The sequence below is a fragment of the Dermacentor andersoni genome, chromosome 10 (assembly GCF_023375885.2).
Source record: "Dermacentor andersoni chromosome 10, qqDerAnde1_hic_scaffold, whole genome shotgun sequence".
NCBI lineage: Eukaryota > Metazoa > Arthropoda > Arachnida > Ixodida > Ixodidae > Dermacentor > Dermacentor andersoni.
Genome location: NC_092823.1, coordinates 138984771 through 139007619, shown reverse-complemented (window position 1 = coordinate 139007619; position 22849 = coordinate 138984771). Strand labels below are relative to the sequence as shown.

The 22849-nt window shown below is 43.8% G+C and overlaps 1 protein-coding gene across 3 annotated transcripts in view; it reads right to left on the bottom strand.

Moving 5' to 3' along the window:
• Positions 1 to 22849, bottom strand: part of LOC126545211 (isobutyryl-CoA dehydrogenase, mitochondrial-like) — a 149041-nt gene that overhangs the window by 8535 nt on the left and 117657 nt on the right. For 2 of the 3 annotated variants that reach the window (XM_050192973.3, XM_055078300.2), the window contains exons 9-10: positions 19933 to 20035; positions 7527 to 7590 (exon numbers count right to left, since the gene is read on the bottom strand). In XM_050192973.3, the coding sequence (XP_050048930.1) occupies positions 7538 to 7590; positions 19933 to 20035 (156 nt within the window). In that variant the 3' untranslated portion in view covers positions 7527 to 7537. Of the gene's footprint in view, positions 1 to 652; positions 1349 to 7526; positions 7591 to 19932; positions 20036 to 22849 lie in introns of those variants that run through there. The other variant, XM_050192974.3, reaches the window with a different exon arrangement.

Sequence of the window (22849 nt, the reverse complement as noted above, 5' to 3'; positions counted from 1 at the left end):
ATACGATGAAGCTTGATAATGTTGGCATGTTGTGTAAGCGCCTGCGATGACTCGGAATGCAGTATGGAGGAGCACATGGAGTTGTTTGATATCAGGCAGCCTAGCCAGTGCCATTGCCATTCTAAGATGGCAGCAGAACATGTTTTCTCATAGCATGACAATGAAGAAGCGCCTCTTTTAGTCTTTGATTACAAGAACTCATTCAAAAGTCAAGTTATTTTACATGCTAAACTAGCGGCAACAAGTTGATCGATTCAGGTATTTTTGGTGTTCAAGGAATTGCATGGGTTGAAGGATGAACTCGCGACGTGGTTAGTCCAGGCGTGGGCCACCATCACATTTGCAATTGTTGCGGAGTCCTTTGATGGATGCAGAATACTAAGCCTACAATAGTCCGGACAGACATGACCAGACCAGACAGCAATAAGTGGTGTCAGAAAGTAATCATGGTAGATATTAGGTGCAAATAAACTTTCTTTCTATCAAAGTAAAGTTAGCTGGATTCATTTTTTTTTGCTATAAGGGGTGACAGAAGACCTATGGGCCCCGGGTGCCAGACGACCTAGCTAAGCCACTGACAGTAGCACAGTTTAATGTGAGCATGCGAATGCACCTAACAGATGTGGATAAAAGAAAGGACAAGACACATGTAGAGCCTATTTTCAATTGGTTTACTTGAAAAACCTACTGTGAAATATATGTGCATACATACGGACATAGTGGGTACGTCTACCGAATTATGCTTTCTTGTGAAAACATACATATTAGGCAAAAAAGTTGTTGTGTCAATGACTACCCCAGGGAACACTGCAGTAATGTCAAGAACAGAACCAACGGACATCTGGCCACCCACTACAAAAACTACACCTTCACTCCCAAATTTGACATCTGTGCTGGTCTGGCTCACAATCGTAATGAATGGGCAAGGCTTCTTAAGTTAAAGTTTTTAATCGAGGCAAAGATTATGTGCAATACAACGGGGGTGTTTGCCTAGCAGCACTAGTTCTAGGTTGTAGCGGTAGGCTTAAACAGGTCGGTACTATGGCGAAACGGGAAAGCCAGCAATTCTCGTCTTCACTTTCACAAGCACTATGCCCACTGCCCAGTGCCTTCAGTACAGCAAATAAAAAGGTGTCAGTTTAGCTTTAGTGACGTTGACAGAAAAGGAATCTTGGTTTCTGGATACCATGTGAGTGCAGTGCTGACATTCGAGTCACATGTCTGTGCATACTGTTAGTGGTGCCAGTAAGAAGAAGACGCTTTGACGTGTGTAGGTGGAGTCGGTCTCGACAGCCATCTTGTTTGTGCATTGTTGTCTCTCTTGTAAATACATCGTTATATGTGACTTCTGCAACGAAACAATATATATATTTGACAACAGGGTTTTCAAAGAACCCAGTTGAAAGTACTATACACTGTGTGTCACATCCTTTTTTTTTTTTTTGTCCATGTCTGTTAAGGACATTTACTAGCTCGCAATGCTCAACAAACCTGCCCAGCCAGCTGTGTTAACGGGTCTATGTGCCAACAGTCATGATGAGGAACAGGCAGAAATGCACTACAAGGATGCTAAAATGACAATTGGGAAGGACAAAACTGAGTACACTGTAGTGACATCAATGTGAAAATTAGGAAATGGCAGGCAGGCTAGCCGGCAATAGAATATTGCAGCAATAACTCTGAAAAAAAAAAAAAAAGCTTTGAGGATGCTTAAGCTGCACCTTGAAGAGTGCAACACGATAGCATTCAAAGATGCCTGACTGCTTCTCACGCTTCCCGGCAACTACAGCTTATGTAACTGTAATGTTTTCCTGGAAACGCTGGTGGCGGGCACTATGCACGAAGGCGAAATTTCTGGTTCTTGTTTTTTTTTTTCGTTGCTCCACCCCCCCCCCCCCCCTCCCACAGTGGGCCTCACTACTGCCATGGATGTGAGCAGCACCTGAATAGTGTTGCAAAGAACACAGACCCGCCGTGGTTGCTCAGTGGCTATGGTGTTAGGCTGCTGAGCACAAGGTCGCGGGATCGAATCCCGGCCACGGCGGCCGCATTTCAATGGGGGCGAAATGCAAAAACACCCGTGTACTTAGATTTAGGTGCAGGTTAAGGAACCCCAGGTGGTCGAAATTTCCGGAGTCCTCCACTACGGCGTGCCTCATAATCAGAAAGTGGTTTTGGCACGTAAAACCCCATAATTATTAAAGAACAGAGTACCTACTAAGACAGACCTCAAATGACGGCTGGAAAAGGGGTTTGTGTTAAAGTTTCTGTGTAACAGAATTACATTTTCTCATATATTCAAATAACAATCCGATGCCATAATGTCCGTAGGTTGAGTGTAAGTCATACTTTACAAGTTTCTGACACATATTACTTTGAGAAATTCAATTATTTCAGTAATGTCTATGTGCCACGCAGAAAGCCTGTGTTGTTTAGGATGATTTTTCATATACGAACAACGTCACCAATGCCGATGCCGTATTTTCTGCGACATGGGGCCTTTAATGCTATTGCGTAATTAGGCACCATAGCAAGAAGAGGGCCTGGTAAAGCCCAATTAGAGAAGCAAAAGAGGAAATATACATACTATGTGCCAATTTCATTTCAACATTGTGCATGATATAGAAGCATTAGGTATGCTACAACATGGCAACTATGGGTTAGTGAGGTCTAGGCTTAGCCTTAGCTTGAAGGCAAAATTTGGCAGCAAAGATGTGACAGCAGTTTATCAATTAATTAATCACAAGAAATCCATAAGGAGACAATTACTGACCTTTCAAGTGTCAACCAGAGGCCTAGATATGTATGTGTTAATGCCAGAGTTGGCCCTAATTATCTGTGGGGTGCCTATCAAACCTCTTTTCAACATTCCCTAACTTTCACAGTGAAAGTTCACTGACTAAGAAACATAAGACAGTAACTGATTTTTCAACACAATTTTTCGTACAATGTCCCATAAATCCAGACGAAACAAAACTAGGGGAACATTGCAGCTTACGCCAGCAGCAGGAAACATATAAGTGTATTAGCCATTTACTCAGACTTGCACTTCAGCAGGATATATACTCATAAAGCGACAGACTCATGGCAACCCTGAGTCAAGTGTACAGCACCAAGGAACTGACTGTTCGATGTCAAACCTCAAGTTCAACTCTGCATACCACCTACAACACTTCCCTTCAACTACCCCTTCATGAACATCTTGTCCACACTTCTAATTCATAATCATATATCAGGCAAGCCTAAACAAAGTGTTAGTTGCTTTGTGAAATGGTTTCAACAAGTTCACACCTGTTCCCTCACATAAGCACAGCACTCTTGGCTTTTTTTTTTTTCATCAGCAAGCTGATGTGAAAAAATGACTTGCATCACCACCACCAAACTCTGCTTCCAACAAAGGTGCATTGTCGCCGAGACAGGAGTGTGGGTAAGACGACGCCCGTCATTCGACACTGATGTCAGTGCCACTGCATGCACATGCATCAAACATTTGCGGAAACAGCAATTGACTGGTTTCCTATCTAATAGCTGATTAGTACAGTAAAATTTACTACGGCCATTCATACTTTGTGCTCTCACATGTTCAGAGTGGACTTTTGCAGAGAGGCGAGGAAAAAAGTTGCAAAGTTGCATGCAACATGTAATCATACCTGCCAACCTGTGATGATTAAAATTCTTAAAATTCTGCAGACATGACAAATGCGGGTGGAGGAGGCAGGACAAAAGCAAAAATTTTATTGAAGCTTGCTCTGATCACAGACCTTTTATGGGACTTTGTAACAACGTTTTACCAAAAGAACAGACCGATGGGCTGTTCTTTTGGTAAAACACAGGACGACAGAGGAGATGAAGACACAAGCAATGTGTCTTTGTCTCCTCCGTCTATACCTCACATGATTATTTGACCTTTAGACTGACAAGCAAAAGATAAATTTTACATCAATTATATTTTTTCTGCGACTTTGCCGTTGCAGATTTCACCCGCTTCAGGAACTTCAATGAATAAACTATGCCTTGTGCTACCACGAAGGGGCGACACAGATACTGTCACAATTTCTTTCTCGGATACATTTTTCTTTACATCCGGCACCGCCCTATTCTTCGACACCTCTAAAACACTTTTACAAACTGAATCTATCTTTCGTACATCGTGACACAATATTCGTAAAGTCGTAAAACAAGCTCAAATTTGTACATTTAATGAAAAATTTGGGAGTTGGCACATGTGTGTAATGCATGTTGCTGCCAATACTGCATTCGCTAATGGTCCTTTGCCATCATTTATCCTTAGCATCCATGGCACCATGGTTCAGCAGTGTACAAAGCAGTCCAAAAGGGTGCTACAACAAAAACGACACGAGGCTTCAGCAATGCCTTCGGCTGTGAACTCATTTGCTGCGACACAGCGAATAACGCCATCTCATTTCTTTTTCTTACCTGCTTGTTCCTCAGATACCATACAACCTTGTTCATAAGTATTGAGAAAAGATAACGCAAGAAAAAAACATACTAGCAGAAAAGTAAATTACAAATTTGGCAGGCTCGACTGCAGCTAGCATACTATTGCATGAATCATCGCAGAACAAGACGCAAATACACGCCAAGCTAAAGGGGTCCAAGCGGCCCAAGACACGCATAGTCATTGTTGCAGCTTCGCCAAGCTTACGATAGCTTACAGTAGAATTTGGCCTGGGTCAGCGGCTTCTTCGGGGAGGACATTTTGGAGAGAAGTTTTGATGCGTCTACTTGTTGAGAATTGTTGCACCATAAGACCCCAACACATGTTGAGCCGGCGGGGTCTGAGCAGCACATAACATGCTTTGGCATTTTTCTATTGTGCAGTGTTTTCCAACTGCGATGAGAAAATGAAACTAAATCAAGCTAGTGGGTGATGCCGGAATACAATGCCAACAGAACAGGAGACTCACTTCGTGCTGCCTGCAGCAAGGAACGGTGGCATTTGTGTTATCACCTATTAAAAGCATGCAGTGCACTTCCAATGGCACTACGCCACATGCTCCGTGAAACAGATAGGTGAAGATACTTATCACAATAGATAGGGCTGGCGGCGACAGCTGTGAATGCGATGTACAACAACCTATGAAGAGATTTGCTTGTACCAGAAAGGAAAACTGAGTGCGTGTTGGCATTTTCATGTGACATGGGTGGCGAGCACTGCGGGGAAACCGCTGTGGTGAGTGCCTACGTCTCTCGATCATATGTGCCTCACACCTTTTCTTGGTCACACGGAATCTAGCAGCTGCAAAACGTATCATAGTAACAGCAGTTTGGCAATGTACAGAACGTTGGTGCTGAAACATTTTGTATAACAGGAATCTATTAGCCAGTAAAAAGAATGTGAAACTGATTGGGTCATTGTTTGTGCACACGATCCCGAATGTTGCCACCAGGAAATCGTACAAAAGGGGACGGTTCGGCAAGGTTCTATTGTAGTTGCGCTCAGACACTGCGGGGAACTAGACAACAACCTAACGGTTGTAGGGTGGTTGGTTAGGGGACTGCTAGGGTGCAGCTGTATAAAGATGTACTGATTTAAGTAAGAATTTGAATAAAAGATGAAGTATTTATTATGGTATTATGATAATGGTTCCATGATAGTACAGAAAGAACAGTGTTCATTAGATAAATTCTTTGTGATGCACACAAATTCCTTTCTGTACAGCATAGTAGTGCATTTTGTGGAATTAGAAATATACATGGACAGATTATGATGAAAAAAGCGCTACTAAAGATGGAGACTTGGCAAGAACACAGGAGCCACTTTGTCCTGTGTCCTTGCTAAGTCTCTGTTTTTAGTAGCACTTTTTCCATCATGAACGTTTACCAACATGCCCAATTGACAGCTATTATACATAGACATACATTAGCACTCTCGGTCCCCCATGTCTAAGTAGGTTAGACTTCCTTAGTACGAATGAATAGCTTTATGGAACCTTATGTTCATAGCTTCATGGCCAAAGGCTTATGCAAATTTTTTTATTTTTTTTCAGAGCAGCCATATATATTACTATTTGAATATATGTAAATTTGTGTAAAACAGTCACACTTTTCTGTTTCCATTGTTCAGTACGTTAACGTCCGAGCAGCTACCTGCCCAACATCTCGGCATCATGGCATCTAAATGACTTTCAAATATGAAGTCTTCTTACACCATTTTTTAAATTCAGTGTGTGTAAATCAATACTTCGGCTGAAGGTTGGGATGGATGGGCAAGGCAAACCCAATTTTAAGCATGTACCAACTGGCACAGTAAAAGAGAGAGAAATACTAATTGTTACAAAAGATGGCCCATGGTCGTACTGTGCAAATTCAGCAAGAAATTTAAAGGTGAAACATAAGCTTTTAAAGTGAATAGCTTTCTTTGGCTCATTCAGCTGCTGTCATGGTTGGCTGGTGGTCGATGGTCAGACTCGGCAAGGAAAGCGTCTGTTCTCACACTCTCCGTGTCGTTCTTGATTGCTTGTTTGTTTGGACTATTTGCTCACATTGACAATAATCATCGATGGTTTCTGCACAATATTTTTCTCTGGCTTTTTCTTTACGTGTGTGCTCTGTAATCACGTGGGAAAACTTATTGCGACTGGGCACGCACCACTGTCAGCTCAGCAACCAAACACTGCATATCCGAACCCGCTTCATCCAAGCTAATGCCAGTAAAGCACACAAATGTACATAGTCTCTGTGCAACTGTGCAGCATTAGAAGACCATTGTGTCTTGCCGATGCTAGAGAATTATTGCACAATAATTTCACAGAAAAGCTGACTTGTTGTGCTGCAAAGGGTCTGAAAGCTCTGCAGAGTAAACAACCTACATGAATTTGCAACTTGGGCAGTTCACCCAGTCATTTTTCCTGACTCATTAAAAAATTTTCCCCAGGCTATTCTCTGACTTTTCCAAGCTTTCCAGGTCGCTAGGCACATTAAGTTTAAGACAGCAGTTTTCACTCTTCAAAAATGCAATGCCTTCTGCATTCTATCTGCTTATGTAACTTTCTTCTTGAAGATATGTCGTCTGATGCTACTCTCGAGTGGACCATAGTCAATAGCAAACAACACAAAACGTTATAAAACTCCAAGCCCTACTCACTATGATCCACATTTGATTATTCCCATCTAGAGATTACATGTAGCATTACACGCAAGGCCATCTGGCCTTTATGACTGAATTTTTAGAGAGTCTCTATGATTATATTTATAGGCAACCACAGTAGACTTTCTGTGATGTTTCCTCCGGGCAGTGATGAAGACGACTGGCTTATAATCCCTCTTGCATGATCACAGAGAACGTTCTTATAGGCATCCACAGATTGCACGCACAGATGGATTCATTGGAGCTCTCGCTGTCACATCTATGACTGACAACATTAAACTTTTTGTGACTATTGCCTACGTGTCTGAAATACAGTGAGACCATACACAGCACACCAAGCTGCTGCCAATTGTTCAAGTATCCACATGACGCAGGCCACAACAATGGCCGTCAAGAAATATTGAGACCTACTTACGTTGACTGCATTCAGCCTTGCAGTATATCCCTAGATATCACCATCTTCATTACTTCATTGGTTCCTGAGGAAGTAATAGCGAAACACAAATTATGAGGCACGAAGTCCATATCGGCTAAACTATGGCACACCTCAAAGGTTAAAAACTGCAAGTTTACAGGTTTACATGCCTTATGCAGCAGTTTCTTGTTTGGCTACTCAGAACAGAAATGCATGTGCTGGCACTACTTTGTTGGCCAACATGCAGAATGTGTTCTTGGCCTGGTTGGCACATAGTGCGAGAATTAATAGCAATTAAAAGGATGTACATGAAAACACAGGCACAAAGGAAAACAACCACCTACTTTTAAAGAAAAGAACATCCTTTTAGCAACAATTATGCCTTGCAGCAAGTATCAACTAATAGACCATGAACAAGTTATTATGAAACAAGCCTACGTGGCTTAAACCAGCCTATGACCAGGACGTACATGAAACACAGTCATAAAGGAAGACTCATGATCTTGTAGAGGACAAAGCATCGCTTTAGTGGTAATTTAGATTCACTGACGGTTTTGCTGAAGTTTGCATCTGGCACACACAAGTGTGTGGGCGTGCATGTATCTATGAGTGGGAAAGGGATTCAACGGGCTCGATTTTTGGTGCAGAATGACAGACAATAAGTCAGAGAATGCATAGGGGAAGGTGTTTGTTATGTTTAATTGAAATGTAGAAGTAATGAGGTAAATGTAAACGAAAGTGGAAAAAAGATAACTTTCCACTATCCTCTTCATTATGCATGCAGTGCTTTACCAATTAAGTCACTAGGGCGCCATCCGTCTGGCTTCTTTCTTGGGTGTGTGTGAATAGCCCTGGCAGTGTTAGCTAGTGCTGCTCATGTCCAAGATGGTGGGCATAGAATGTCTCTTTAACCCTTTGAGGGTCAATGACGTAAATATATGGTGCCGCGAACAAGCCCAAAATGGTCGATGCCGTATATTTACGGCGCCGTCTGTACGTTTAAAAAGTCCGCCTATTTCCTCACTTTTTTCTTTTCTGGCATGTGCCAGAAAAGAAAACCATGTGGGAGAGCTAGTTTGCTTGGGCACATCTTTATACTACCGCTCGTGCGCTGGCGCACGCCCGGGCAGGCGGCGGTTTGGGTTTTGTTTCATGGGCGGTTTCAGCTTCTTGCGCTCGCAAAACTGATGGCTATCTCGTCACTAATCGCTCAAAGGGGCAACCACCTCTTTCTCGCTCGTTTAGTGCTCACAGGGGTGCGCATAGGAAGGATGCCGCCGTGCATGCATTTCCTTTTCTTTTCCTTTATTTCCTTTTTGGAGACGCACGAAAACTAATTGCCTCTGGTTGGCGATAAGATGAATATTAGCAGAAGGTTGTCACACATTTTGCTTTTTTGACAGGCACACAACCACACAGTTTTCTTGAGTGCGCTCAACTATGCAGTTCCATTACTCTATGGACGTAAATATTAGTGTAAGAGCAGGAACATATGACAGTTGCGAAGTATTCTCGTGTGCGCACTTTTTAAGCCTTGAACTATGTGCATGAAATTTTTTATTCTTATAAGCTTATTTCCTTTTTTTATTGTTGTCATTAATGAATAAACAGAATATATATACCAACGCAAAATATCTTTTTCTCACTTTACGGTCGCCCTAGAAAAATTATGGTAATTTTTTTTCAAAATAGGTCCCTCGGAAGAATTGGAATCTGCAATAAAAAAAAATCGACCCTGGGCAGTCGCATATGGCGAAGAAAAATCAACCCTCAGAGGGTTAACCAAAAGCATCACGCAGTAAGTGATCTGACGAGCAGGCAACTGTGCAATAGAACCTCATATGCTACCTTATGACACAAAGATTGCCAAATTTGAGGCCCTGACTATGCAATGAGCGAGAACAATATGGGCTCCTAGGGGCTAATTTTTGTTTTTTTCCATAGCCATACGAAGTAACAAACAGTGAAGCAGAGAAAGCACACGGGTGTCACGGATCTCCTCCGGAGAGCACTCTGGCCGAAAGAATGGACGAGGCGACAGGTGTACCCACACAGACGCACATTTAATACAACCCACGCGGCACGAACAGCAGCACACAAACCTAACAAAACTAACACACAAGATACAAAGACTGTCAGTACACACGTCCCAGTAACACTACACTAGCGTTCTACTGATAGTGGTTGGCGTTCGTGCTCACGTCTGGTTCGATGCGGATGTGGTGTGGTGCGGGTCCCGTAGCCGACGTCGGAGTGGCGTTCGATGTTCTAGGGCTGGCGTCGCTGGAGGCGTCGTTGGTTGCGTCGTACACACTCCCGGTCCAAACGCCCGTGGAGGTGTGGCCGATGATGTTGGCGTTGGGGCACCACCCGGAAGGGTGGCAACAGCGGTAGACACACCCCTGGCCGTAGCAGGTGGTGGCGTCCTCCGTGGACTCCCCGGAACGGGCTCAGGAACGGCAGGAAGTCTGCGGTGCAAAGCCGTAGAACACGAGCACGCCGGAGCAGTAGCCGGCGTCGCTCTCTTCCGGTCGAACTGTCCCTCACCCGCCGAGTCTCCGCTGCTTTCTTTTCCCCCCCGTGTCTCGCCCTTCCTCGCCCTTTCATAGCCTTCTTGTTAGTCCACGTAATCCTTCTCTTCGTCTTCTTCTCTTCTTCACCAATCATCGCTTTCCATCTCACCGGATACTTCTCCACCAATCGTCTCTTGTCACCTCACTGAGAACTTCTTCTTTATCTTCTTTTGTCTTCGGTTAATCCACGTCATTCTTAACGCCATCCTCGTCGTCTTCTTGAAACCTTTCTTCGTCTACCATTTTATTTTATCTTCCCTCTTATATGTGACAACGGGAATGGTTTTGTTATGTTTAATTGAAATATAGAAATAATGTGGTAAATAAAAATAAACATTTCCTGATTTTATCACACCATCTAATTCGCTGCCATCTTCAATTGTGCTTCTCTTCTCTTGACATCTATTCTTTAACTCTTAACAGACCACCGGCAACTTGCCTTACGCACTGTGTGGCCAGCCCAACTCTATTTCTTCATTTTAATGTCAACTAGCCTATTGGCTACACCTATTTGCTCTATCAGCTATACCTTTTTCTCTTTTAACTTCACACCTATCATTTTTCGTTCCATCGCCAATTGTGCAGGCTTTACCTTCTTCTCAAGCTTCTTTGTTAACCTCCCTGCACTATATGTCAGAACCGATAGAAGGTAATGATTGCAGAGTTTCCTTTTCAGGGATAGCAATAAGCTGCCAGTCATGCCTCTGTAATGCCTGCCATATAAGCTCCAATCCATTTTTATTCTCCTGTAGATCTCCTTATCATGATTAGGACCCCTGTAGGTAATTGGCCTGATTAACGTATTCTTGTACAGATTCTAGGAGCTGACTGCCAATAAAATATTCTCATTTTTTTGCCAGGCTAGTGAAAATTACTTCTGTCTTCTGCATATTAACTTTCAAACCTACTCTAAGGACCTCAATCTTTTAATGCATTAGCATTAGAAGTGTCAAAGTGGAAAAAAAAGTATGAGTGCGAGATGCGAGAAGCCAGTCACATGGTCGAGGTAGATAGGGGATGCAAAGAAGAACTTAGAAGTGTGCGTGTGTGCAATGCAAATTGGTAAGAGCACTGCACATGTAATGCAAAGACTTGAGTTTGTATCCAACCTGCAGCCAGTTGTCTTTTCATCCACTTTCATTTCCATTAATTTATCATTTGTTTAATTCAATTAAGAACTACAAATAATTTCCCCTATGCTGTCCTTGGTATCATTGTTGCTGCACTTTGCTCCACGAAGAGGCCAGACATGAGTCGAGTGAGCTCCTGAACAACACTTTGCAACGTGGGGAACATGCTTTAAATCATGAATCTGGGACCTTAAAGAGGTGTGACATGATGGTAACGATATTACCTTGCATTTAGGGATAAATTACCACTGAATTTTTGTGGCAAGTTATCTGCAGCTTTGCTGAACAAGACAACGTCATTTGCGAACTACATAATGCTGAAATATTTGCCATTGATCCTCACTTCTAATCTTTTTCAGTTTAACAGCTTGAATACTTCTAAGCATGCAGTGATAGCATTGGAGAAATTGTGTCTCCTTGCCTGAACCGTTTATTTATCGGTTGTGTTTTGCTTTTCTTGTGAAATATTAAGGTAGCTGTGGAATCTCTATACTGTTTTCATGTAAGGATAGACTAAAAGAGTTCCCAACTATTTTTTAGTTTTCAGCAAAGTTTTTATATGAGGTGGGAAAATGCTTCTGTAAAAAGGAATCAACCTTCGTTTTGTGAAACTTAGCACATATTTCTTGAAAACAATTCTTATTTCACTAAGGGTGGAAAAGAGCGTTTTAATGACTTAGATTTTACAATTTCGAAGACCTATCACTCAGAAATTAACGAATTGTACCCGCCAACATTTTTTGGGTAAATCTACGCCAGTAGTACAATTGGCCCTTGCGAAGTTAAATTTATACCACCCCAGTGTGCTTTTTGAAAAATTGCCAAACTTTGGTTTTTGAGCAAACGTCTCCATCTGACCCTGAAATGATGGGATCTTTTGGCCTGCTTTAGCTAAGGCAATGAAGGTGAAAAATATTTTTGCAAACTTTCAATAGGTTTCTCACAAAAAAAAAAAAATGGTACGCAACTACACCACACATTTATTTCGTTATAAAATCCCCCAAATGTCAAAATTGCAAGAATAGCAAGAATTGTAACAATTAAGAGACGTTCTAAAAAAAATATCCATCGCCGATTTTTATTAAAATTTTATAGAACCCCCACCCAGTACTGGTAAATCTACTACTGCAGAAACATGTTGCATTATTTTACATTGAGAATACTGAGGGTATATTAAGATGCATGTATGGTCATCCCAACCAATGTGTCTCGTTCTAATAATAAAATAAAAACGACAGTCATATTGGACTCTAAAGTCATTGCTTTTGTTGTAGTAAAGAGTGACTCAGATTGTGTCTTTTTGCCTCTTTTTAGCCATGAAATGAGGTGAGCTTGAGTTTTCAGGGCTCCTGCATCCATATTCCTACTAGGGTACATTGAGGTAACAAGCACGCGACAGTACAGCAAGCTTTTAAGACTAGTCGGAAGAACCTATTTCTCGCATTCATCTCCAATTACATTTCTCATTTTTAATGCTTCAAGTGCCTGCAGTACCTATAGCGAGTTTGCATTGTGATTTGTGAAAAGTTTGCCTTTTCTGTATAACCTTTCTTATATGATGCGTATGCTTTTTCTTCTTTAAATTTTTTAATCACCTAAAGCACATATCTATATGTAGCGCAATTGGGCTTGCTGACGAGGATTATACCTGCAAGATGCGGATGTTACTTGCACGACAAATCGCAATTTAAGGGTAGCTAATCAAGAACATCCACAACTTTTTATTTAATCTAATTAGGGCACATATATTTCAACTGCTAAATTAAAGTCGAGCAGCACAGTGAACTCATGTCTGCTTAACAGAAATCTTAAGATAAGGACCATTTACACTCGATATATCCCCCCTATAAAAGCTTTACAGTTAACATCACCCTAAACTGTACAGTGCACGCTTTTGGGAAACTGTTAGCTAGAATGCCCATGTATATTGTAGCACACTTTAGGGCTGGATATCTCTAAGTGGTACTAGACTTCCTCGGCTTAAATTTCACATTTGTAGCATTATGTACCATAAATTTATTAATAAAAAGTTAATTAAATTAGCTTTTTAATTAGTTACCTGGACAATACGATTTGCCATGCAAGTAATGTATGCCTCTTCCATAATTACACCTTAAAAGGCGCAAAGAGAGAAAAGAGAGAAATAGGTATGGTATATGAGAACATTTCGTTTGGTATTTGGAGCATTCATCCACACTTCGTACGATAGAGTGGTTAAGCAGGATTTTCCATGGTAATTCCTGTTTCCGAAAGAGTTTATGAAGATAAGAAAAGCGTATCACAGCCACTTAGTTGTTTAAATGGCTTCTCAAAGGTGCAGAAATATAGTAAATACGCAAACTCATATTTTCATTTCACTGCTCTTGTACATTCAGTATTTGGCTATAACAGTTTTTCAAAGGAGCAACAGTCTTGCTATCTTGCGCAGATAGCCAGAAAGTGCAATTTACAGTGGCCGAACGGACCAAACTAGCCCCGGCCACCCGCATTCCGGTGCACAGCCGCAACCAATGCTCCTATCTCTCGCTGTGCCACTGCTGCAAGCATCACCGAGGAGCCACAGTGGAGACCGAGGAGCCGCGCTGAGACGGCAGGCTAGCAAAACTAGTCTAGAGACCATGCTATGGGAAGCTTTTCAGTTATAGTCAGTTATATTAACTCTATAGATGAAAGGACTGCATATCATGTGACTCCATCACCATTCCACACGTAGCTGGCACCGACAGTAAAGAGCAGGCACCATCCGCACCGTTTTATTGTCAGGTTTGGTGGGATTTGCCACCTGTCAAAGAATCTGAAATCTGGACGGTCACGGCAAGTTCACGTGATACTCACTATCCCCCTCCTCCTGCTCACTCATCTGCCGTCTCTTGCTTTCATTTGTGAAGCGGTTCGCCAGCTTTCCGAGTGTCGTATGACTACTGTGAATAGATCTGTGCCTATTCGGCACCAAACAATAACTTTAGTCGCCATCGCCCGATGAAGCAGCGCCGATTAGGTTTAATGGCCAAGGCAATGTTGCTGGCTGATGGGGTAACGGGCCACAAGCCATCACGTAATGCATGCCAATAATATGTTCATATGGCTGGCTCATCAGTGATCAATGGCTGTTGAAGTGACGTGAAGCTCGTCGCCGCGTATCCAACGTGATCTGTGTGCCTATCAGCGGCTAATTTACCCGATCTTTGCACTTGATGAAATATGCACTGCTTTTGTCTGGGTTGCATTATCATTTCGATCGGTCCTGTCAACCTGGACGAACCTTGTACCGACAGAGGCAGCCCCGGCTGACGTTACACTGTTCTGCGAATTGCGGCATTCGGGCACTGAGTGTGTGCGCGATCCCTGCACTGGGTCGATGTCAGGAGCACTCACAGTGACGAAATTCGCTACTGCGCCAGCCGGGACAGTCTGCCCACAATACGCTCGGTGCTCCCTTTGTGCCAAAATCGGAAGTGAAATTCTCGCTTGGGCAGCATCGAGCATGAGGGTCACCGCAGCACACGTGACCTGTGGCACTGCGCAAGTCTCTACACTGAATATATAGAATATTGTCACAGTCGGTAATGTGTGTAGAAGAGGACTATGATGGTGGCCTCAGAGACGACGAGGAAGAGGGTAGTTTTTTATCGCTGCTCTACGCTTGTTGGCCCAGCCATTAAAAGCCATCTGTAAATAGACGCACGCTTCTTCCTTCCCGTAACATCATTGGTGGACGTGCTGGGTAATCACTTGCGCAAAACAGAGCTCCGCAGTGGACCTAACCTGGCCACCATGTCATCCGAAGGAGAGAGTTCACCCACGGCCCCGTCGTCGCCACCGACGGTCATCCTGGCCCAGCCTTGTGACCCTGGCATGTTTTCCGGGATCGACAATGTTGATGTCGATGACTGGTTGCAGAATTACGAACCAGGTGCTCTTGTGCTAGTTTGGTATCCAACTCGGCGTGTTGGTCTTTCAGAGAAATTCCTCTCGCAATACTATGGCCCTTACTGCATCCTTCGCCAGGTGACCCCTGTCACATATGAAGTGTGTCCGCTGGATGCCACGGTGCCTTCACCTCTCTCTGACATCATCCACGTCAGCCGTTTCAAACCTTACCTTTCTCGGACAGATGAGCCGCACCAATAAGGTGCTTTTTCCGACGGGGGTGATGTCACAGTCGGTGATGTGTGAAGAAGAGGACTATGATGGTGGCCTGAGAGACGACGAGGAAGAGGGTAGTTTTTTATCGCTGCTCTACGCTTGTTGGCCCAGCCATTAAAAGCCATCTGTAAATAGACGCACACTTCTTCCTTCCCGTAACAATATCCAAGAAATTTAACAGTAGGTACTCAATTCGTGAGTTTGATTATTGAAACGTTCAGCACCCAATTCGATTCAGTGATATTTGAGTATTCGCGTACCTCTAGCTGTAGCCATTCCCTGTCACACCTGCGTTTGCACTCCCTTGTTTGAACCAACCAATGTTATTGGCAAACATCATGACCACCACACACACAAAATCATTGAGGCCGCTGTTGAAGCTGTGCGCAGTCAGTGTACTTCAGTTTCCATGGCTTGTAAGACAGGATCAAGCAATAAGATGTGCCATCGCTGATGATATACAGTTGAGTGCCTCTACAGTGAAATGACCTGTGTAATGACGGAATAATTCTGTCCTGGTTGTGTTGTGAGCTGTGTGGTGCCCGACCTTTGCAACGAAGTGACCTGTATACAGTGGAAACTCTTACATATGTGCTGGAAAAAAAATGTGAGAAAGAATGCACTAACCACGAAAATGTACCATCTGCAGTCACTCAAGAATTAGGCAAACTCAACTGCAGTTGACATCTACGTAATGCAAAGCGTTCCACGAATCATTGCAGCATGAGAAGCCGACACCTACTGAGTTGGAGGGGCCCGAGTGGCGTGAGACGTGCGCTGTCGTTCTAGCGGCTTCAGCAAGGTTATGCTTGTGCTCCTCGAATTCGACCACGGTCAGCAGCTACTTCGAGCAGGGCATTTTGGCGGGAAACTTTGACGTGCCCATTCGGCGCAAATCGTTGCAGCACAAGACACCAGCATGCTTCTCGCTGGGTGGGCCTGAGTGACCCGAGATGCACATTGTTGGATTCTTATTGTGTAGTGATTTAATAAGGCGATGAGAAACCAACACAAAATCGAGCTGGTGGGCAACACTAGAATACAGTGGCGCCAGAGTGAAATGTCAAGCTCACTACAGTGAACTCTCGTTAAGAACTCGGTTAAGCTGAATTCTCGCATATAACGACCAACATGGGAACGTTTGTTTGGTTTACTATAGATTCAATGAAAAAAAAATTCCGATTAAGACGAACCACCTTAGATGTGCTCTTTGGTTAAGACGAGCATTCAGAGTGACTGCTGCCGCTACTGATCTTGCCAGTTAGGGTGCCTCAATGTGCTGCGCACAGAGCACCCATCGAGGGCCTCAATGTGCACACTGTAGTGCCCATATGCTTGCGACAAAGCAAGCATATGGGTGCTATAGCGCACACAAAGCTATCAGCCCTCGGTGCACCTGGACTGTCCGCATCGTAGGTGGTATTCAAGACAGGGCTCGTGTGGCCACGCCTACGCAGCAGGGAGTAGAACGCCTCTTTCATTTGCTTACTAACTAAACTGACAAGCATGTTGTCAGTGCACACAGGCAAATATGAACACATCACATTTGATGACCGTGGACGCTCGCTGTCAAAATGCTGGCTTGAGGAATCGTGGCAGCAGCAGCGAGCGAAGTAGACCTTCGCACTGTCTATTGCTTCAACGCAAACTGAGTGAAGAGAACACAGTGCATGCAAAGCTATGAGCTATCGGCCGCCTAGACTGTGCCCCCAAAGCAGATCGCTTTCAATATAAAGCCCGTGCGCTCGCATGCGGCCGAAGTACAACAACCTCTCCTCCCCTCTCCGGTGCCATTCACGCAACGAAAGATGGTGCACTTTCCCATCTCTATTTCCTCCTTTGCGCACGCGAGATTGAGTTGCCATCGTCGGCTCACCATCGCACGCTTTCACTCGCACGCATAGCATATGGCGCGGGAGGACGATGATATCACAAGACAAACCTGGTATGTCCGTATCGCAAACAAATCCTGTAGCAACTGCCAGAGGAGGTCAACCCAGCGTGCCTCCACCTAACTTTCTCCTCTGCAACACTTTGCCTCGTTTCTCCTTCCCCACTATGCTCATTGTTACCTAGACCTTGCTCTAGGTCGTGCTGCTTTGCCGTGTGCTCAGCGCACTCCTTTGTACTTGCGCTAACTCGGAGCCTGCACAAATGACTTGCGAGGTGGTGCTAGTGAATGCCCTAGTGAACTTTTTCCAGAAGCAAAAAGGCACAAAAGGCTTTTTAAGGTCATTAGGTGAGATGACATAGTTTGTGGCTGCTTGCCGATTTGCACAGAAGCGCCAAATGTCCATCATAGACTGGATGAAACCAAGTAAGAGTACCACTTGAAGACAGTTTTCTATTAAGTTCAGCTAAATAAATGCTTCTTATGTCATTTTTCCCCGGTTGTAAGTCTCCTTCATTTACCGTTTTGAAGTAAGATATCTGGATGCACCTGGTTATGTTGCCAATTATTCTTCTGATAAGGCGAACAAATTTTTATGGTCCCCTAATGTTTGTCTTAAAGGGGGACTACTGTACTTCCCACCGCCTACAGTAGGGAACAGCACCATGTTTGGGTTATCGCCTATTAAAAGCGTGTAGTACGCTTCCAACGGCGCTATGCCCCATGCGCTGTGAAACAGACAGGTGGAGATGCTTATCTCAATAGGGTTGGTGGCAATAGCTGCGAATGTGGCGTGCGACGACTGGGAAGGAGATTTGTTGGTACCGTAATAGAAAACTGACGTGCACCAGCTTTTATTGCGAAGCAATACTACTTTAGGTCGCACTTCAGCCCGTTCCGTGGCGAGGCGGTGGTAGGCACCATTGACCTTTAGCGTGACCTCGCTGCGTGACGTTACACCACGTGACCTAGAGTGACGTCACACCAGCTGTGTAAAAACGGGGCCCCATCTCACGCCGTCGCGAGGCGAGGCGGTAGCCACCAACGGCGGCCTAACTCCCGCTCCTCTCACCAGGGGCGCTACGGTCAGAGTGGGCATATCTTACGACGCGGAGAAAATGGAGTGTTACCGCACCGTCGGCCAATCGATACTGGAAGATTTTGTAATGGGCACGCTGGTGAGGGAAATGTTTGTCGGCATACACGAATTCGACGGATGACTTCCTCTTAGATGATTCACTGTAAGCCGTAACACTAGCATAACCCAAGACTACCACCAGCCATACTACCAGCTGATCCGAGAATAACACACTATTGCTTCGCAATCACCAGGCTTAACCAAGCTAAGCCACGGCCGTTTTTTTAATGTGAGATGGGTGGGCGAGTATTGCAAGCAAGCTGCTGCGACAGGCAGCTACTGTTCTTGATTCCACGTGCCTAGCACCTTTTCTTGTTTACGTGCAATCTATACTCCATCTCAAAAGCTGGTTGCAGCACTGCCTAAGGTACGAGGCGTACACAGGCAATGTCCTTGCGCAGAGGTATAAAGTTCCAGGCATAACTGGCTGATTATTGGCTGCACTAGAGAGTCTTCTTTTTGCTTGCTATATGATATAGAATAGCAATATGTGACATGTTAGAACCTTTGCGCATGCATGTTGTATACAGAGAATTACTGTTACAGTTGCAGCCAGTAACTGTAATTGTAAAAGCCCCCCTAACCGTGGCAACATGGCAGCGTCCATACAATGCCGACCAACCGCTTCAATCTGAATTCGCACGTGTTACTGGCCTTCCGCCCTGTCAGCAAGAAGCAAGTGGCAAAATCTGTCATCGCTAAGTCTCATCTCAAGCTGAGGTCAAATCATTAGGTACGTTATGTCGTAATTATTCAGATCGGCTGTTTGTTTTCACACTGCTAGGACTACAGACACTGCACCGACCCGTAAAGCTGGTTTAATTTATAGTTAGCAGATGGCACTGCAGCATTAGCACTGGTGGTGCATTGACGATGCGAAATGCTATAAAGGCCTAATTGTTCATTGCATCATTAATTCTTTATCCCGCTCTAGCATGGTATGTGATGACGGTAGCGAGCAAACGCCAAACAGACGCTGAGCAGATGCTGTCACAGGTGAACATTAGTAAGGGCATTTGCCCATATTACTTGATAAGGAGGCTGCAAGGTAACTGCAGCGAAAGCGTACAGGTAAAGCGAAACCCTGCTGTTGCATGCATGTAAGCATAGCTGGTGGTTATGGTGCTGAACATTTCTTGTGTCAATCCAACGACCATGGAGCATGTAACAGGATGGCAAGTATAAGTAAGGCATGCAGAAGTAGAAGTAAGGCATTTTGCCTGTGGCAAGTAGACCCTGAGCAGACGACACAGCATGGATGAGCACATCTCGAGGGCCATTCAGCCTTCCTATTGGCTAAGAATTTTTATAGCTTCCAGTGCTGCAACCAGCTTGTGACATGGAGTACAGTGGTTGGAAAACATATCATATGATCATAATTTGGCAATGTTCTAGATGTTGGTGCCAGGAAATTGTACGTAATGGAATCGTACCAATGAGGTTCTATTGTAACAAATTATTTCGGAGGCCTCAAGCAATTTATCAGAAAGGTGTTCAACTGTAGTACAATAAATGTACACAACCATACCTTCAATAATTAAGTGCGCCCTTAGGTCCCTCAGATACTGCTGGATCGGGTACTCCTTGATGAAGCCATAACCACCCATCATCTGGAGGGCCTGGTTGGTGATCTGAAAACATACCAGGCTCCATTGGGGTAGGTAGTTCATGTTGGTCTACACTGCTTTCTCAGACGATGCGTCACCAAACTGCCTGATTAATGGTCTACAGCAATGAAATTTCACTTTGGCTAAATTTGTTATAAATTAGTACTACTATTACACTATCGAAACAACCTTGGCAAAGTCATAAGGCTGTTAATTGTCTACCTGTCTTATCTGCCTATTTTCTTTTCTTTTTTTCAGTTTTAGTAACAGAAACATTTCTTTTTGCAAGGCTTTTGTGATGCATCCACTCGTATTCCAAATGTAAGATTTTGCACAGAGGCTACTATATAGCTAAATTGTCTGAAACTAGGGAGTAACTGTGGTAGAACAAGGAATGTCACTGGGACGCTCCGACATTCCTCGCTCGACCACTGTTTGTTCATTCATTCATTCATTCATTCATTCATTCATTCATTTAACAGGGTGTCTACCAAGTTGACATTCCCAAATTTCCTGAGTTTTCCAGGTTTTCCCTGAGTGCCTTTGCAAAAGTCCCTGAGTGATGCAGAACTAGATTTATGTCAAGACGAGCTGAAACCATATCGCCCGATGCGGTCATTCTCTAGTAAGCATATCAATAAAATTAAAAAAACAACTTAATCCAATTTGAATACTAAGGAGTAGTGTTCATGTTATTCAAAATGAAAATAGAAGGGTGGGGTTAGTAAAATGCACCGCAAATAATTAAGATATCTTCGAAAAAAATTGCAAATCAAGTCGGACATTCTCAAATGCGAATAAAAAAGGAGATGCATACAAAAGCAAATATTTTCGAATATGAGCGATTTCTATCAACAGATAGCAAGCTCAGTGGTATGAGGCCCGAACTTTGTCACGACTGAGATTCTCTCTCAACAGCTCGTAATCAACCTCAAATGTCCTGACATACTCTCAGCCCATGCACGACACCTAACTGTTATGTTTCACGGCTTTAAAGAGTTTATTTTTGTTTGCATTAGGGACACTTGCATCTCTGCATCAGCCAACACTTTGTTTTTTGAGCTCAAGCTCCTTCAAAATGGTGGCAGCATGCTTCCTTTCCCGTCCATTCCTCAAGGTGCAGGTCCTTTCTGTTTCTTTACTCCTTCCGCCACTCGTTCGCCCCACAGACCATTTGAAGCATCTTCTTCGTCAGTTGCAGTCCACGTCCGAGTTTTCGAACTCCTTAGGGGCCGCGAAAACGTCCGAAAAATCGGCCAGTTGGAAAAAAATAAATGCATGTCATTTACTGCCCTTAGTGACTCAACCCACCACAGGCACATTCGAAAACGCTCTGAAGGCCTTTCGGGACACGTATTAGGCATATCAGTGCTCGCACTGTGACAGGAAATACCGATTGCACGCGTTTATAATTAAGGAATACATACTGTATCCCGTGGCAATCGCCCCTTCCCACGCTTGTTACGCTTCACTGCAATACTTTTGCGCATGCTTCACCAAGTAAGATTTCTATACGGAGGCGAAGCTGATTTTCGGGAACTGGAATTATGCAACTCACAGTGCTTTCTAAGCCAATCGCGAGGACCGCAAAGGCAGAGTCCGTGCCATTGCTGACAGCAGCGAATTCTTTCAATAAAGAACACGGCACCCAACGGCAAGAAGCTTCATAGTGAACGTCGAAGCAGCTAGGCCTAGCGTTGCCGCAGCGTTGGCTACGGCTGCCAGCGGATCTGCGTGCCAGAGCGCCGATTTCAGGCGGCGAGGTAATCAAAATGGCAGCAGTGGCGGCTTTTATTAATACCGTTTCGGACCTGCGGTCACGACAAAACGTCCGGAAAATCGGACGGCGAAGAGTTCTTGCGTCCGAAATTATAGATGTCCTGTTACATTGACTCTAGGGAGACGTGGTGGTGCCGCGAAGCCGTCCAAATTATCGGGAATCCGGAAAGTCGGTCGTTGACTGTAGACTGACAACTCCTCCAGCCGCCGACAGGACGTCAAATACGATTCATTACGATTTCTGTCTGTTGCTTGATCCAGAATTACAGCGACTTTCGACCCTTTCAATAAAATTACAGCTAATTTTCCCTGATAGAGACACAAATTCCCTGAGTTTTTCCTGACTACTCAAAATCCCTGAGAATTCCCGGTTTTCCCGGTTGGTAGACACCCTGTTTAATGTTTCCTTACAGGGCTCGTATGAGGCATTGGGTAAGGGAGGCGTCACAGTAAGGATTAAATGAGCATATACGATGGGTATACAACAAAACATAATATACATACATGAAAAATACGCAGTAATGTATACACAATATTCAAAACATTACAGCACTGCACAGGGAATGGTAGATTACATATTAGAGAAAAGACAAAAGATACAGTTCATTCAACAAACAGCATAACAATGCAGAAAAGTAGCCACTTCGACGTCACAGGATAAAAATTACAAGAATAATAAGCAAAATAATGAACTCGTAAGTAAAAACAAGAGAGTGTACATAACGCATAAAACAAGGAAAACAAAAGAAAAGACATCATGCCATTTGTCGAAGTTACGTAGTGGAAAATGAACTTATCAGCTAGCAAAATTTATCAGGATTTGTTTCGGAGATGATGAAATCAGGAATAGCATTCCACAACTGAATGGCATGAGGAAGTGCTCACCATACTATCGGCAAGATTATGTTTATGGCACGGTTATGCTTACGTATGCTCACTTCATCTCTATCTTCCTGTGAACTTGTGCTCTGTTTTCACATCTGAAACTAGACACTTTATGCAGCCCAAACATTTGCCTGAGTTTATTAATTTACTTTTCATTCTACCCTCAATGCCATA